This window comes from Molothrus ater, chromosome 22 (assembly GCF_012460135.2).
Source record: "Molothrus ater isolate BHLD 08-10-18 breed brown headed cowbird chromosome 22, BPBGC_Mater_1.1, whole genome shotgun sequence".
NCBI lineage: Eukaryota > Metazoa > Chordata > Aves > Passeriformes > Icteridae > Molothrus > Molothrus ater.
This window is the reverse complement of record NC_050499.2, coordinates 4,378,949-4,395,342: the sequence shown is the minus strand read 5'-3', so window position 1 is coordinate 4,395,342 and position 16,394 is coordinate 4,378,949. Positions and strand designations below refer to the sequence as shown.

Genomic DNA, 16,394 nt, shown 5'->3' with positions numbered 1-16,394 from the left:
AAAATAGAAAATATAAAAATAAAATAAACATAAAATATAAAATAAAAATAAAATAAACCCCATAAAATATATAATATAAACATAGAAATATAAAATATATAATATAAAATATAAAATAAACACAAAATATCAAAAAATATAAAATATAAAATATAAAATATAAAATAGAAAATAGAAAATAGAAAATAGAAAATAGAAAATAGAAAATAGAAAATAGAAAATTCTATTTTCTATTTAAAATATGAAATATAAAATAGAAAATAGAAAAATAGAAAAATAGAAAAATAGGAAAGAAAAGGAGGAAGCAGCCTTTTCTTGAAATGCTTCCATAGATGCCTTCTATGCTCCCTGCTCTGGGAGCAGCTCCACAGAACCCACACACCTTCCTGGGAATGCAAACCCACAAAAACAGCTTGAAACCACTCACTCCTCAAGGTGCCTCCCTTCCTGCTCAACTCCTGGCATTTTCCCTTTGCTTCCTCCTGCCGTCCTGGCAGTGCCAGGGCTGTGCCAGCCCGGCAGCCCCGAGCCAGCCCCTGACTAAAGCCCTGCCTGGCTCTGCCAGCAGCTGTTGCAAGCTGTGAGCCAGGATTTTGGCATTCCCAGCTGAAACCCCGGGCGCCTGTGGCCTGACAAAGTGACAAGTTCGGCAGGGTGACACGGCAGGACGTGGAAGGGGACGGGGCTGGGGTGACCCACATCCAACTGAGTCAGGTTTAATCCCTTTCCAGGTCACGCAGCTGGTAAACATCTGGCTGTGGCACCTCAGCCACCTTCCCGAGGGAATGATCCTGCCAGGCTTGTCCTGCTCGAGCAGCTGGCAATTGTTTGTGCAGTGGCATTGGTGCACTGACCTGCTTTCCATCCCAAAACACCCACAAAAAGCCACAAAACAGATTCTATGGCAAATCTTTGCTTGGTTTGGTTCAATTGGTTTTGGAAATTGTTTGTGCAGTGGCATTGGTGCACTGACCTGCTTTCCATCCCAAAACACCCACAAAAAGCCACAAAACAGATTTTAGAGCAAATCTTTGCTTGGTTTGGTTAAATTGATTTTGGAAATTGTTTGTGCAGTGGCATTGGTGCACTGACCTGCTTTCCATCCCAAAAACACCCACAAAAAGCCACAAAACTGAGATTTTAGAGCAAATCTTTGCTTGGTTTGGTTAAATTGATTTTGGAAATTGTTTGTGCAATTATATTGCTGCACTGATTTGCTTTTCATACAAAAACACCCCAGAAAAGCCACAGAACAGAGATTTTACAGCAAATCGTTGCCAAATAATGCTTGGTTTGGTTCAATTGGTTTTGGAAATTGTTTGTGCAGTCACATTGCTGTACTGATTTGCTTTTCATACAAAAACACCCCAGAAAAGCCACAGAACAGAGATTTTAAAGCAAATTTTTGCCAAACAATGCTCAGTTTGGTTCCACATGAATCAGGAAGCAATTCTTGCCCACTCAAAGTGATTTTTTTTTGGTGAAAAATGGATGTGGCTCTTCCCGAGTCTGGATATGGACAATTGGCTGACCACCATCCGTGGTTTTCAGAGAGCACCAGGGGCTGGGAGCAGCCTGGGGCAGGGGAGGTGTCCCTGCACATGGCAGGGAGGGGATGGGACGAGCTTTGAGGTCCCTTTGACCCCGAGGATTCCAGGGCTCCGTGGTGCTGGCATGGCTCAGGACACATCACACATACCAGCGCTTTTACGAGCCCGGCCGCTTCCTCCCCTGCATTTGCAGAGGTGCTTTGGGGTCAACACACCCCTGAAAAAAACCCCATTTTGTCTTCCTGTGTTCCAGCTTCAGCTGCACAGGAGGCCAAGCTCACATCCTTGTTTTTACCATCCCATTTTCCTGATTGCATCCCAAAAAATTCCTGCCTGTGCCAATTTCCAGGCTGTGATGCCTGTCAGGAATGAGGCAGGGTGTGCTCTGGAGCAGCAGATTCTGACTGCAAACCACAGTGGGTTCCTCACCCTGCACATCAGATAATATTTTAGAAGGAAAAAAATTATATTAAATATTTATTAATACATGATATATAATTACATACATTATATATTATTAAACATATTAAATTAAATATTTGTTATCTATTATATATAAAATATATTATATACTATACATTATATATAGTATATAATATATAATATCTAAGATATAATATATTAGATATAATATATAATATATTAGATATAATATATTAGATATAATATATAATATATTAGATATTATATCTTATAAATTATATATTATATAGTATACATTATATCATGTAATATATTAGGCATTATATACTATATATATTACAGTATACATATTATATATAATATATATTTTATATAAAATATACTATAGATATATTTTATATTAAAAATTTATATAAAATATATTATATATCATTTATATATATACATATACATACATATATATAAATATATATATATTATATATATATATATTTTTTTTTTTAACCTGAGAATGACCAAAGCATCAAGGCAGCAGCTGTTTGAAAAACTGGAATCTACAAATTCCTAAAAATCATGAAATGTTTGGAATATCACCATGTTTAAGGAAAGAAGTTCTGTAATTTTGCACCAATTTCCAGTCCTGGCTGCTCCTGACAGCTCCAGGAAGTTACAAGGAGGAAAATCAATTTTCTTTACTGTTTTTTAAAGCAGTATGAATCCAGTAATGGTTGGTATTTAGGAGCATGAGGAAGCAGGAAGATAAAATATTAAGAAGAGTAAAATAGTCCTGGATGCTGTGACTCGCTTGTGATTTGTTTTTCTTCCTCACAAACAGAAAACATCGACAGAAAATTGATTCTCAGTGAGATTCCCCATAAGAAGAAATGTGCAAATTCTGATTTTTGAACTCTCTATTCTGAATTTTGAACTCTCTTTGGGCAGGCAGCAGCCAGCTCAGCACACGCTGATCTATAAATTAAAGACAGCCACGACTTTTTGATGGCCCACATGAAAATGTTTAAAATGAGCAGCACTCAACAACAAAAAAGTGGAAATATTGCTGGAAATAAACCCAAAAACCCTCAGCAAACAAGGTGACAAATGAGTCAGTGTCCCCAGGATCCACCAGGGGATGGGAAGAAATAAAGGCAACATGGAAATACATGGAGATGAAATGATGAATTCCACCTGCGCCGTCTCTTTGTGGTGTTCAGAACCCAGCTCAGCTTCAAGAGGCTGAGGCAAATCTCAAATCCCTCTGGAAAACCCAAACCTTGCCCTGGAATGGCCTCAAGCTGAGGTGGCTGTGCCAGGTCTGCAGGGACACCGAGTCATGGTGGCATTTGTAACGAGGTTAGAGCAGAGTTCAGCATTTAAAATGCCAGCCTGAAAGCTGGCAATGAAACCCTTTGCTCCTCAGCGTTCCCTACTCATCTTTGGTTAACAAGAATGGAGAAGTTAGGAGGGAAAAAAGCAGAGAAATTCAGGTTTCCATGAACACCAGGTGAAATTCCCCTTGTCAGGAGGTGAATGCTCAGACAAGGAGTGGTTTACAGCCAATACCCAAATTACCACTGTCCAAATACCACTTAAGCTTTGGCTTAATTTGGCTCCTGGGAGGTTTTTACAGGTGCTTGGCTCATTAATTGTGGCATCTGAATTACGGTTGATCATCTTTGGGTTAAATTAAGGAGAAAAACGGGGAAGATTTAGCACTTGGTACTTGGAGGGAAGGGGAAAAACAGGGAAAGAGCAGAACTCTTCTCCTGGGTAGTGGATGGACCCAGAATAAATTCTCAGCCCCTTGCACTTGTCTGACTCTGGAGAGTTCAGGGTCGGTTTTACCCTTGGCTTCGAGGGAGGGAAAACAAACAAACAAAGCCCAAATAAACCAAACAAATCCTTTTTCTGCAGAATCCCAGGACCCCAGCGTGGTTTGGGTTGGAAGGAACCTTAAATCCCATCCAGGGCCACCCCTGCCATGGCAGGGACACCTTCCCAGGGTGCTCCAAAACCCATCCAGCCTGGCCTTGGACACTTCCAGGGATCCAGGGCCAGCCACAGCTTCTGTGTGTCACCCTCCCAGGGAAGAATTTCTTCCCAATATCCCATCTAAACCTTCCCTCTTTCAGTTTGAAGCCACTCCCCCTTGTCCTGTCACCCCAGACCATTGCAGGGATTCTCTTGCTGGTTTACTTCATGCACAGGAAGGTCACAATGAGGTCACCCCGTGTCTCTTCTGCAGAAAAAAGCTGAATAATCCTCATTTTCTCATCGGCTTGGAGCCTCCTCTGGCCTCGCTGCCACAGCTCCACGTCCCTGCCGTGCTGGGGTGGCACTGCGGGAAAGGTGACAGGGATGTGCAGGGACGCCGAGGCAGATTCGGGCTCATTTTGGGGGAATTTGGGGAATTTTTCAGGAATTAGCGAAGGAACCGCTGAGCGCAGAGAGCCGTGCGCCCTCTCCCGGCCGGCCCGGGAAGTGCAGCCAGCGCCCTCCAGCCCGGAGAAAAGCAAATTAAAGAAAATTTAAACAATTTTTGCAAATTTAAGCAAACTTTAGCAAAATTTGGCATCGATTTACCTCCCTCTCTGCGGCTTCAGGTCCTTCCACCGCTCATGCTTCATCCAAGACATAAAGAACACAGCAAACCTCATCCAGCAGAGGCAGTGCATTCTCCTTCCCCCAAAATGCTTTGCAAACAGTCACACTTTTACTTCGAAACCCGAAAGAATTTTACAATCTGAGCACTGGGATCAGGCCCTACGAGTTTAGAAATGTGGCCCCCCTGTGCTAAGTAAGATCCAAACATTCTCCTGGCTGTCTTTCTTCACATAGGATCCAAATAGGTTTTAAATCCGGTAAATAAACGTGAGACATAATAATCCAGAAGGGCCACATTATTTTTCTGGGCTGATCTTTAGGAACCAGCACAACGCTCACTCATTCTCCCCCCTCATCTGTGACTGTTGTGACACACCAGGAGCACACGTGACAATCCCAGCCCTCAGGTATGTTCCTCTCAGGACATGCCACGTCTTGCAGGGTACAGAGCAGGATTTGGTTTTGGAGCAGCTCTTGCCCGGAAATTCAGCCTGGGTTCACATCTGGGCTCTGTTCCCAGGGCCTTTTCAGCACAACCAAGCGACAAAACACAAATTCTGTCGTGACAAGTGACCCCAGCTAACAAGGAGGCTTCCAGCTGTCCAACCACCTCCTGTTGGCTCATGAAAAACAAGAGATTTGTCTTTTTTACAGTGCTCCTCATCCTTGCTTTGTAACTGGCCAAAAAAAAAAAAAAAAAAGCCCTTCAGCTGACAGACTTAATGGAATTTTGGCCACAGAACTTTAACTTCAAATTTGCCCTTTGCACTTGGCAGCTCCACACAGGTGGTTTGCCAGCAGCAAATCCTCTGTCGATCCCGAGCCACAAAAGGGCCCACGGAGACTTTCCCAGCTCAGCTCCTTGGCCTCAGAGCACATCCCTCAGCAGGCAGATGTGTCAGGACAGATACCCCGTGAGCAGCAGGCTTACCCGGTGCTTTGTTGCCAATCACTTCTCTCATTTGCATTTCTAACGTTCCTCCCCGGGCAGAAGCCACCACGGTTTATAGAAGGCAAATGCAAAAAGTGCCCAAATGACCCAAACCATTGCTAACAAGCACACGGTGGTTGCTTTCACGGATCTGTGAATTGTGGGATGCACATCCCTGTTCTCCATCCAGCACTGGGTTCGAGATCTCAGTGCCCAGTTCAAACCTGCAAAAGGGTGAAATGTGCTGGGTTTCACAGCTTGCAGCCCACTGCTTTTGCCCACAGCCCTGATGGCGTGTGAGCACATCCCTGGAAGGCATTTCCCCATCTCCAAGGCCACTTCCCATCTCAAATCCCCCAAATTCCAGGCTGAGCTGTCCAGCTGGATGTCAAATATTCTCACATTTCCTCTCCATCACCCTGCTCTGGCTGTGTCCCAGAACAGAGGGGAGGATCTCAGTGCTGGGTATCACACAACACAGGTTCCCTGCATACAGCCAGCTCACCCCTGCTTTGCTCACATTGCTGTGAAAAACGCCAATCACTTGTTTTTAAAATTCTAAAAGTTTAATAGTAATAAAATGGTGATAAAAATAGTAATACAATTAGAGTAATAATAATTTGGACAATTTGAATTAGGACAATATGAGACAATAAAGACAAAGGGTTACAGACAGTCCAGGTGCCTTTTCTGGGCAGCACGAGCCTGAAAAAGGCCCCACGTTAACAGAGGATTAACCCTTAAAAGCAACAGCCTGTTGATATTCATACACCTCATCCATGATGCATAAATTCCGTTTAAACACAGGATTCTGGCTGGGCAGGGTCAGCTTCTTCCTCTGAATCCTGACAGCGCCTTCGAGGGGGGAAGAAGTTCGTTTCTTCTGATAAGAAATTGATGGAGCAATAAATTCTCTTTCTCTGAAAGATTCAGGTGTCCTGTGGCTGCTATCTCGCTGCCAGTCCTTTCTTTAAAAAAAGTATCCTACATGGCATCGTTTCTATTTTAACATTTTTATAACCTAAAACTATATTTAGCACACTACTTAAGAGCATTAATACAGCATCACTTTCTAACACAACACATATAATATTCATTTGAATATTTGCAAAAAGCCAATCATAAAATACATGCATTTTTCACATTGGGAAACCTCCAGCACTCTCAGAGGTAGGGAAAGGTTGATATTCCAGGCCAAAACCCAGCTCTGAGTACATCAAGGAGCAGAAACTGAACACGAAACCTTTCCAGACCCACTCCTGCACCTTGCGCAACATCCCAGGGTCAAAGAACGCCGTGGAAAAAGAACAACACACACAAACTGTGGAGTGGGAGCAGCTTGAGGAGGTCTGGTACTCCAGTTCCCGTGAACTTGATCTGAATATAAATTTTTCCTGCTTTGTTGAGGTAATCCATGATGTCCTGTGGACTTTCCCCTCCGCTAACAGCTTCTGTCTGTGGTTTGATAAAGGTGATTGATTATCTCCAGCCACACGTCATAAGCCTGACCACAGCTTGAGTCATTCTCTGGTGGCACCACACAGTATCTCCAGTGGATTTAAAGTTTATGGATTACATAGAATTCAAGACTATAACAGCAAAGATAAAAGGTTATCATATTAGAGACCAAATGCTGTTGATCAGCACTTTTAGATGTTCAATTCTCTGGTGGCACCACACGGTATCTCCAATGGATTTAAAGTTTATGGATTACAAAGAATTCAAGACTATAGCAGCAAAGAGTAAAGGTTATAATACTAAAGACCAAATTCTGTTGATCAGCACATTTAGATGGATGACAGCAAAGTTTTCCCCAAATAATGTTAAACTACAGATGACCATTCCCCGTGTTCCACTCAGCTTTTCATCAGTTCAGCCTCAGAGGTGAAGAAGCAGCTTCACTCCCAAGTGATGAGACCAGCCAGGTACCAGAAGTGTCACAAATGTCATTATCACTCCTACCTGGAAGCTGGTAATTGGTGCAAGACAAACCAAGAAGTGTTCAGGTAAGTGCCCTGCTGGCCAAGCACCAGGAAGTTCATTCACTTCTCCCAGCTCAGCATGAAGGTGGAAAACACACGAAATACAAGGCAAGGATTCAGAGTGAAGTCCAAGCTCTGAAGCTTCAAAGGGCACCACTCCATTAAATCCCTGCAAATAAGGCAGGAATTCAACGTGGAGGGGCCTCGGGCAAAGAGAACATCACCTGGGCAGGTGAGACAGAATGTGCAGAGCCTTCCTTCAGCCCGGGATCCCCAGGGGAGCCTGGAGCTGGAAAGTCTCTGGAGGAAACTCCTTGCTTCCAGCAAGATGAATAATACACCTGTTCCCTACTTGTGAGCAAACACTACAGAGGAATAATTAGAACCTATCTGACCTGAAACCCACATGCCCATTACTGCGGTATTTTTCCACCTACTCCAGGTGAAACAGAAGATGGGCTGGACCTGGAAGGGGAGGGGTGGAGTGGCAGCCCAAGATGCTGATTTATAAAGCAGCAGCAAGCAGAGCTCTTTCTCCACAGCCTTGGGACAGGGAGCTGGTCCTGCCCGAAGGATGCCGAGGTGGGAGCAGCATTCCAGCTAACACCTGCTGGAACGGGAGAGGGACCCACCACCTCGGGGAGCTTCTGCACTCCAGGACTGCTCTGAGCCACCACAGCCCCCAGCTGGGCTTGGGCTTTTCATCCAGAGGTTTTTGGCTTTTGATCCAGAGGCTTTGGCTTGGCTGTTTCCCTCCACCAGGAAAGGAATAAACTCACCAAGATGGTCAAGGTGGGTACAATGCCCAAGGAACTGCCCCTTCTGCTTCTTCTTAAGTTTTATTTTGTGAATCTATACTATAAGTGCAGGCTAAGTGAAAATTTTAATTAATACCAGACATTAACAGTTTGCATTCTGGGGAAGAATTCTTGGACAGGCTGAGCCAAAAATCTGAGGTTTTATGAAACTCTGAAGGTTAAAGGTTAACACAGGTCATGCTTGCAAGTGAGCAATAGATTTTACTAACTTCACCAATTTTCTTTATTTTTCTCTTCCACCTGCTAAGTTTTCCCAGCAGAGAGCTGTTGCCTTTCCTGGTTTTTGTGCTCCATAGGGATTTGAAAAGCTGAACAGATTTTTTGGGCTGGAGAGTTAAAGAGAGGAGGAGGAGGAGGAGGAAGGTGAAGAGAAAAATCCCAATAGATAAAACAGATTGTGAACCTTCAGCATGGCAGAAAAAAAAGTCAGAACTTATAACAGGCATGCCCTGTCTCTGGGATGTACATCACCAAGCAAAATCAAGTGTTTAGGAATAATATTTCAGTCTTTAAAGTGCTCAAAGTGCTCAGCAGCTCTTTGCTTTCCCCTTCACCAAGAGACAACATCAAGATTTAAACACTCCTTTGGTTACAGGACAGCTGAGGATAAGATGCCAGTGATGAGTTCAGAATAGTATTAAATAACAAGACACCCCAATTATTATTGTTTTTTTCTTGCTGTTTCCATTATTTGAGCTTTCTTTATGTTCTGGAGAGCTCTTCCCTCATTACTGTGAGATCTCTCAGGAAGCCAAGCACTGGCAGAGCCCCTTTTGTCCCACCAGGGAACGTCCAGGGGGCTCTCCTGAACTTCTGGGGTTTAATCCATAAGGAAACCTCTGGAATGGGGTCACCAATGGCTCTCCCGAGGCCTGGCATGTCATTTCCAGGATAATTTGGGAGCTGGAACGTTATCATTAATCAGTGGCACGGGAGGGAAGTTGCCCTGCACTGTGCAGAGTTAACCCAGGGTTTGGAAACAGCACAACTCCCGAGTTATCACTGAAAGCAAAACATTCCTGGGGTGCAGCAGCCTCCCTGGGTCAACAGCTGCCTGTGCCCAATATTCCACTGCCAAAAAGAAGCGAATTTTTGGCTAAATCCCTGCAGGTCTGAGCTCTGTGAGGGCAGAAACAGAGCAGCTCCTCCTTGGCATTCTGTCCTGTGTTTGCCTCCATTCCTCACTTTGATTCAGTGCAAATATGTATTTCTAAGTGTTAATTGTAATTAAAATTTGAATCTTGAAGTTACGGATCTGAAAAGCTCCAGGAACAAGCAAGGTCTCAATGGATAATTTTCCCCTCCCCTTTCTTTTAATGAATATTTTGCTTTTCCACTGATCTCTTCTTGGAGCTCACAAATAAATGAATAATTTTCACTGCTGAGGTACTGAGCAGTATTTTCCTACACCTGTTTTAGATCATAAGCTGCAGGAAGTGTTGTACATTCCTAAAGCAATCCCTGTAATTTGCACCTGATAAAGTCCTGATCACAATCACAGTAACACAAACTGGATGGACCTCTGGATAAGACAGGAAAAAACACCTTAAGTAGCCAGGAGAAAGTGACAGTAGAAATTTGTAAGTTGTCTAAAAGAGTAGATCTGCAAAATTTTGACTTTTTTGTGGTCTTTTACAGAAAAGGTCTGATGTTTACTCCGTTGAGATTTATGGGACAAAAGATCTGCATAAAACAGAGATCGAAGATGAAGAGGAGAAGCACAAAGACCAAAAAGGCAACAAGAAGAAAAAGAAGGCAGAAGAGCTTAAGAAAGAACTGGACCTGGTGAGTGTTGCTGAGCCTCCATTACACATTCCATGAAATCCAGGGAGTGTCCTGCACTGAAAATCCAGGCACAGGGAAGGATTTGCTTCCTCACCCTCCTGGAGTGTGCCAGACAAACCCTGTGCAAGATTAATACCTAAAATGAGAGGATGATTCTGGTGTAATTAAGCCACCAATGGTACAGAACATTGTCTGCCCAAAAAGGAGCCATTCCCCAGATGGAATTACTGCCTTCAGTATTTCCTGACAGCTTGCACAGCCAGCCAGGAGTCAGAGGAGAGGCAGAACCGTGGCATTGTGCTCCAGAGATTGCAGAGCTGAGAGCATGTCTCAGCTTTAAACACACCCAAACCAACTGCTCTGGCCTTCCAGAAATCCGTGTTTTCCTCCTGGCTCTACACTGACCTGCTGGCTGCTCTTGGAAATGTTGCTTCCTCTCCACACATTCCAGTTTCCCAATCTGGAACATGAGGGTAATTGTGCTGACCTCTTTTTGGGATTGCTGTGAGAGCAGCTCAGAGGAGAGGCCATTTACAGGCTGGATGGCATTTAAAAGCTCAAAGAACACCAAAATAAGATATTGAATCCATGATTCTCTCACCCATTCACCCGGCACGTTTCCAAGATCTGCCCAGCAGCAGGTAAATATTTCTGTCTGCGTTGTCTTTGCCACCGGGGCTGTAACTCCACTCCCGTGTTTCTAAAGAGAAACCAAAGCACAGACAGGAGAATTGACTCACCCAAGTACCCATGAATCACTCTGAGAAAACAATTGGGAGATCTCTCAAATTCTTGGCTTCTAAATCCCATTTCAGCACAAGATATAATTAGGCCAATGATACCACAGAGGTGTCACTGCAGGCCAAGGACAAGAGCTTTGAGATTTCCCTCTCCCACACCCTTTTTACCTGTGCTTAGAACCTGTTGTCTCTTTCCACCAGACTGAGGAGGATAATTCACATTCCCTACCCTGGCAATCAAGGGCAGAGGTTGCTGTCACACACACTCTGAGCCCTGCAGCGTGCAGACTGAAATGATTTATCCAAAAGAAGCAGAAACATGAACACACCACCCTGTTCTTGTGACAGATTTGCTGGAGGAGGGAGCTATTTACAAAAGCACTCTGCAAATCAAAAGGGAAAAATTCTCATCTTCCAGTGGAAGATACTTTGCTTATCAATATGCAGATTTGTCTAATTCATGAAAGTGGGGTGTCATACTTCATCCATGTCCCCAGATCCAGGCAGTTTGGAAATAAAAATTCCAGCAGTCTGATGCTCTGCTCACTGTCATTTTCTGTCTCTCCTGGGATGCAGGATGACCACAGGCTCAGCACCTCGGAGCTGGAGATGAAGTATGGTACCAGCATTGACAAAGTAAGTGCCTAGGGCTTCCTAAGGAACTGCCTCAGTCAGGTTCCTCTGGCCTCCCCAGAGCTCCCAGGAGCAGGAATTTCATTATTAGATGTGTGTGGGTGCCTGCACTGATGCTCCCAGTAAAGCCTAAACCATCAAGCCGACGAGCGCTGCCCTGGGTTTAAAGTGGAGCTTCTCTCGAGGCTGAAGAAAGCTGAGCTACTGCTTTGAAATCAAAAATGGGACCTCAGGGGTTTGCACCAGCACCTCATTTTTTCTAAAGCTGTTATCTGATCTTTTGATTTCACCACAATTCACTTTGCACTGTAGCAGTCTATAGCCAAAGACTGCATGGCTTGAGCTGATTTTGAAGGAAAATCCAAATTTGAGAAACTACACCTGAGTCCCTTTGACACCTGACATTTGAATATCAAAGCACTGAATGTGGCCAGAGCCCAGACAAGAATTTCAAGAACCTCCTGAGCTGCAAACACCTTGTGGAAATGCAGAAGCAGCAGCAAAAGAATGTCAGTTTTCCCCTGGCTTTCCAAACACTTAGTCCAGGTATATTGGATTGAAAACCAACAGACTGGAAACTCCTGATGGTTGTGGCCCCAAATTCATTGCTCCAGAAGAAATAAGAAATAGCTGTTTCTCCACAACAGATAATTAATAGCAGCCACTCTGAAATCAGGAGGTTTGGAAATCAGAGTTGCAGCTGCTTTGTGACACAAACAACCTTGAAAGAAACAGCAGCACGGGCATTTTGTTCTGAGCTGGGGTAAAAATCTCTTTGTGATTTCCTGTAAACGTGCAAAAAAACAGCAGCACAGGCATTTTGTTCTGAGCTGGGGTAAAAATCTCTTTGTGATTTTATTGTGAACGTGTGAAAAAAAACCAGCAGCACGAGGATTTTGCTCTGAGGTGGGGTAAAAAATCTCTTTGTGATTTTATTGTGAATGTGTGAAAAAAAAGAAAAAAGCACCACGGGCATTTTGTTCTGAGCTGGGGTAAAAATCTGTCTGTAATTTCATTGTAAACATGAAAAACATGTAAACATGTAAAGCAGCAGCACGAGCATTTTGTTCTGAGCTGGGGTAAAAATCTCTTTGTGGTTTCACTGCGAACATGTCACCTCCTTCTGCAGGGTCTCTCAAGTGCAAGAGCAGCAGAGATTCTGGCTCGGGACGGCCCCAACGCGCTCACTCCTCCCAAAGCCACCCCCGAAATCGTGAAGTTCCTCAAGCAGATGATCGGGGGCTTCTCCATCCTCCTGTGGATCGGGGCTGGCTTCTCCTGGATCTCCTTTGGCATCCAGCTGGCTCAGGGGGTGGATTCAGCCTTTGACAACGTGAGTGGATGAGCGCCCACCCCGCCAGCGCCGGGCCCCGCCACGCTTGGCGTGATTTAAATACTCCACAGTTACTCAGTAACTACAAGGAGGCCTCTTGTTCTCACCAGACTCTCCTGCTGCCAAACACGTCTGATAAAAGCTCAAACACCACCACATCACTCGCTGAAAGAGTGCCTGGGCAAAGGTTTGATAGCCACTGGGTATAATCACAATTCTTGAGAATTCCGAGAGCAGTAAAAATATCTGGAGACTTTAGACTCTGACTTCAGCCAGAGACTAAAGAGTCTCTGACGAATTCCCCTTTGAGTTATACTCTGCTATTTTTTTTTATTTTTTACACTAATTTGTTCATGATTGTGTCAGTTTAGAGAAGGATTTTAGATTATTAAAACACACAAAAAAGCTTTAATTGATCATTTGCAAGCCAACACCTGAACGTTCTTTTCTTAACCTGTCTTTTAACCTGGCCAAAACCTCATTTTAAAGCAACACAGAACCGATGCATTCGAACAGAGGAATTATGAAAATTTGTTTTAAATTAACCAAATTATATCTTTTATTGATCAGCTCTACCTCGGAGTAGTCCTGGCCCTGGTTGTCATCCTCACTGGCATCTTTGCTTATTATCAAGAAGCCAAAAGCACAAACATCATGGCCAGCTTCAGCAAGATGATCCCACAGGTGAGAACCACAGTCCCTTTCAACTGAGACCAGAATTCATCCCAATAATGCATGAGGGAAGCCCAGCAAGCTCAACTTGAATTTATCTCTTGGCAAATGACCCAGATAAACGTCCTGAATCACAAAGCATTGCTAACAAGCACACGGTGGTTGCTTTCATGGATCTGTGAATTGTGGGATGCACATCCCTGTTCTCCATCCAGCACTGGGTTCGAGATCTCAGTGCCCAGTTCAAACCTGCAAAAGGGTGAAATGTGCTGGGTTTCACATTTTGCAGCCCACTGCTTTTACCCACAGCCCTGATGGTGTGTGAGCACATCCCTGGAAGGCATTTCCCCATCTCCAAGGCCACTTCCCATCTCAAATCCCCCAAATTCCAGGCTGAGCTGTCCACCTGGATGTCAAATATTCTCACATTTCCTCTCCATCACCCTGCTCTGGCTGTGTCCCAGAACAGAGGCGAGGATCTCAGTGTAGAGGATGGCATAAAGCTGATTTTTGTCCCCTTTCTGTCTTCCAGCAAGCTCTTGTCCTCAGGGATGCCGAGAAGAAGGAGCTGCCAGCAGACCAGCTGGTGGTTGGGGACATCGTGGAGATCAAGGGTGGGGACAGGATCCCTGCAGACATTCGCCTCATCTTCACTCAGGGCTGCAAGGTAAACAGGGCCTGGAAGAGCAAAGGAAAGAGGAAAACAGAGTTTGGAGTGATTTATTACATAGGAAGGATTTCTACACAGCCACTATGGGGAATTAGAGCTGTGACTGGACATAATTAATGAAGTCAGAGAGCAGAAGCCTGAATGTGATGCTGAGCTCCTCTAGGACTGACACCTCCCTAACATCCAAGGAGTCCACGCCATGTTCTGGCTCTGCTCTTTGCCAGGACAGGGCAGATGCACCAATGCATGACTGAGAGTTTCCACTGGAGGCAGATCCTCAAAATTTGGGTGTTTTCTCAGGTGGCTGCTGAAAATCCCACTGACAGACACACAGACACGCAGACACACAGACACACAGACACACAGCATTGGCTGACCTGAATTCCCACAGAAAGAGGCTCTGTCAGGGACAGCAGCAGCTCAGAGAAGAGGCACTGAGAGATGCTGATGTCACTGATTATGGATGAAGCTGCCACCTCACCTCCCGGGCTGGACACCTCTGTGCACTGCTGACTTTAATCTGGGCATGTCTCCCTTTCATTAAAGGTGGACAATTCTTCACTCACAGGGGAGTCAGAGCCACAGTCCCGCTCCTGTGAGTTCACCCACGAGAACCCCCTGGAGACCAGGAACATTGCATTCTACTCCACCACCTGCGTGGAAGGTGAGCTGACCCTGAAAATGGGCATGGAAATCCCATTTTATCCTCTTTATATGTTTCTCCACTGGCTCCAGCCAGGTTTATCATCCTGTGTGCACGTCTTTACATCCTTTTATCTTTTTTTCTCGTTAATCTTTCACCTCTATGCAGCAACTTCAGGGGAGCTGAATGTTCCTAATTTTTGTTATATATCAGCGTACAGAGAGCAGGGCCCCCAAAAAGGCACCAGCACAGGCAATGCTTGGTCCTGCTAAATCATTTGAGCAATTCTGCTTTGAGGAACTTCAGAGAGGTTTAATTGCCCACATGAATTGTGAAGTGAGCAGATTAAAGAGTGACCTTGGGGATGGTCACACTCAGCATTTGTTCCAACATGCAGCGTGGTTATGGCCGCACCAATCAACAAATTGATTTGGATTTGAACTGACGGCAGTTTCCTCACAGTTTTTCCACCAATACCTGTTGGAATGTCAGGCTGCAGCTTCCTCTGAGTGTTTGTGTGCCCTGGAGGTGACAGCTTTTTTGTCCCTGCAGGCACTGCCACCGGCATTGTCATCAACACTGGGGACCGCACCATCATCGGCCGCATCGCCTCCCTCGCCTCGGGCGTGGGCAACGAGAAGACGCCCATCGCCATCGAGATCGAGCACTTCGTGTACCTGGTGGCAGGGGTGGCCATCTCCATCGGGGTCCTCTTCTTCATCATCTCCGTTTCCATGCGTTACAAGATCCTGGACTCCATCATCTTCCTCATCGGCATCATCGTGGCGAACGTGCCCGAGGGGCTGCTGGCCACGGTGACGGTGAGTCTGCGCTGGGGTTCTCCAGCTCTGGGCTGGGTTGGGTTTGGAGAGCGGTGGGGGTTCTTATTGCAAGGATAAACCCTTCATTTGGGTAATTCTGGTGTAACTGAGTCATTCATCTCAAACCCAGCTGGGGTTTAAGTTCAAGTGCTGCTCTGCCTCGATGGCTGCCAAGTACGGTGACGTGACTCATTTCCCCACCACCCGCTCCCGCTTGGAAGTGGGGACATTGTACCCTGAAAGTCACATGAAAACTCCACTTATTACCAATTGTCCAGCACTAAAATCCCTCCCTGCCTGAGGAGCAGCACACACTGCTGGCTCCAAAGCACCCCAGCAGCAAAGAATGAAGGGAATCATTGCAGGATCCATGGAGCTGGTGACCAGCAGCTCCCTGCCCTTTGCAGGTTCTTCCATCCCAAACAACCTCTTGATTGATAAGACATTATTATTTCTATCAGCAGGCAGTAGGTTCCTATCAGCAGCAAATCTACCTGTGCTAGTTACAACCTCAGATTCTAAATTAAAAAATGGAGAAAAAAAAACGCACTGCAGCCAACAAAAATGAAAAATTTAAAATATTCTCTTACCAACCCCACAAAAGATCTACCAGGAGATCACAGTCTTGTCACACCTGTGTGTAGCCACACCTTGGTGACAGCTGGACCCCTTCCCTCCTGCAGGTGAGCCTGTCCCTCACGGCCAAGCGCATGGCCAAGAAGAACTGCTTGGTGAAGAACCTGGAGGCCGTGGAAACCCTCGGCTCCACCTCCATCATCTGCTCCGACA

The 16,394-nt window shown here is 45.0% G+C and overlaps 1 protein-coding gene across 1 annotated transcript in view; it reads left to right on the top strand.

The window, feature by feature from the left end:
• The first annotated feature begins 8,273 nt into the window (after positions 1 to 8,273).
• The window catches only part of LOC118695723 (potassium-transporting ATPase alpha chain 2-like), an 8,300-nt gene continuing 179 nt past the window's right edge, over positions 8,274 to 16,394 (top strand). Inside the window, exons 1-9 of the mRNA XM_054517066.1 lie at positions 8,274 to 8,282; positions 9,947 to 10,093; positions 11,410 to 11,469; positions 12,596 to 12,799; positions 13,370 to 13,483; positions 14,004 to 14,138; positions 14,688 to 14,805; positions 15,337 to 15,605; positions 16,289 to 16,354. Of these exons, the coding sequence (XP_054373041.1) occupies positions 8,274 to 8,282; positions 9,947 to 10,093; positions 11,410 to 11,469; positions 12,596 to 12,799; positions 13,370 to 13,483; positions 14,004 to 14,138; positions 14,688 to 14,805; positions 15,337 to 15,605; positions 16,289 to 16,354 (1,122 nt within the window). The remainder of the gene's footprint in view (positions 8,283 to 9,946; positions 10,094 to 11,409; positions 11,470 to 12,595; positions 12,800 to 13,369; positions 13,484 to 14,003; positions 14,139 to 14,687; positions 14,806 to 15,336; positions 15,606 to 16,288; positions 16,355 to 16,394) is intronic.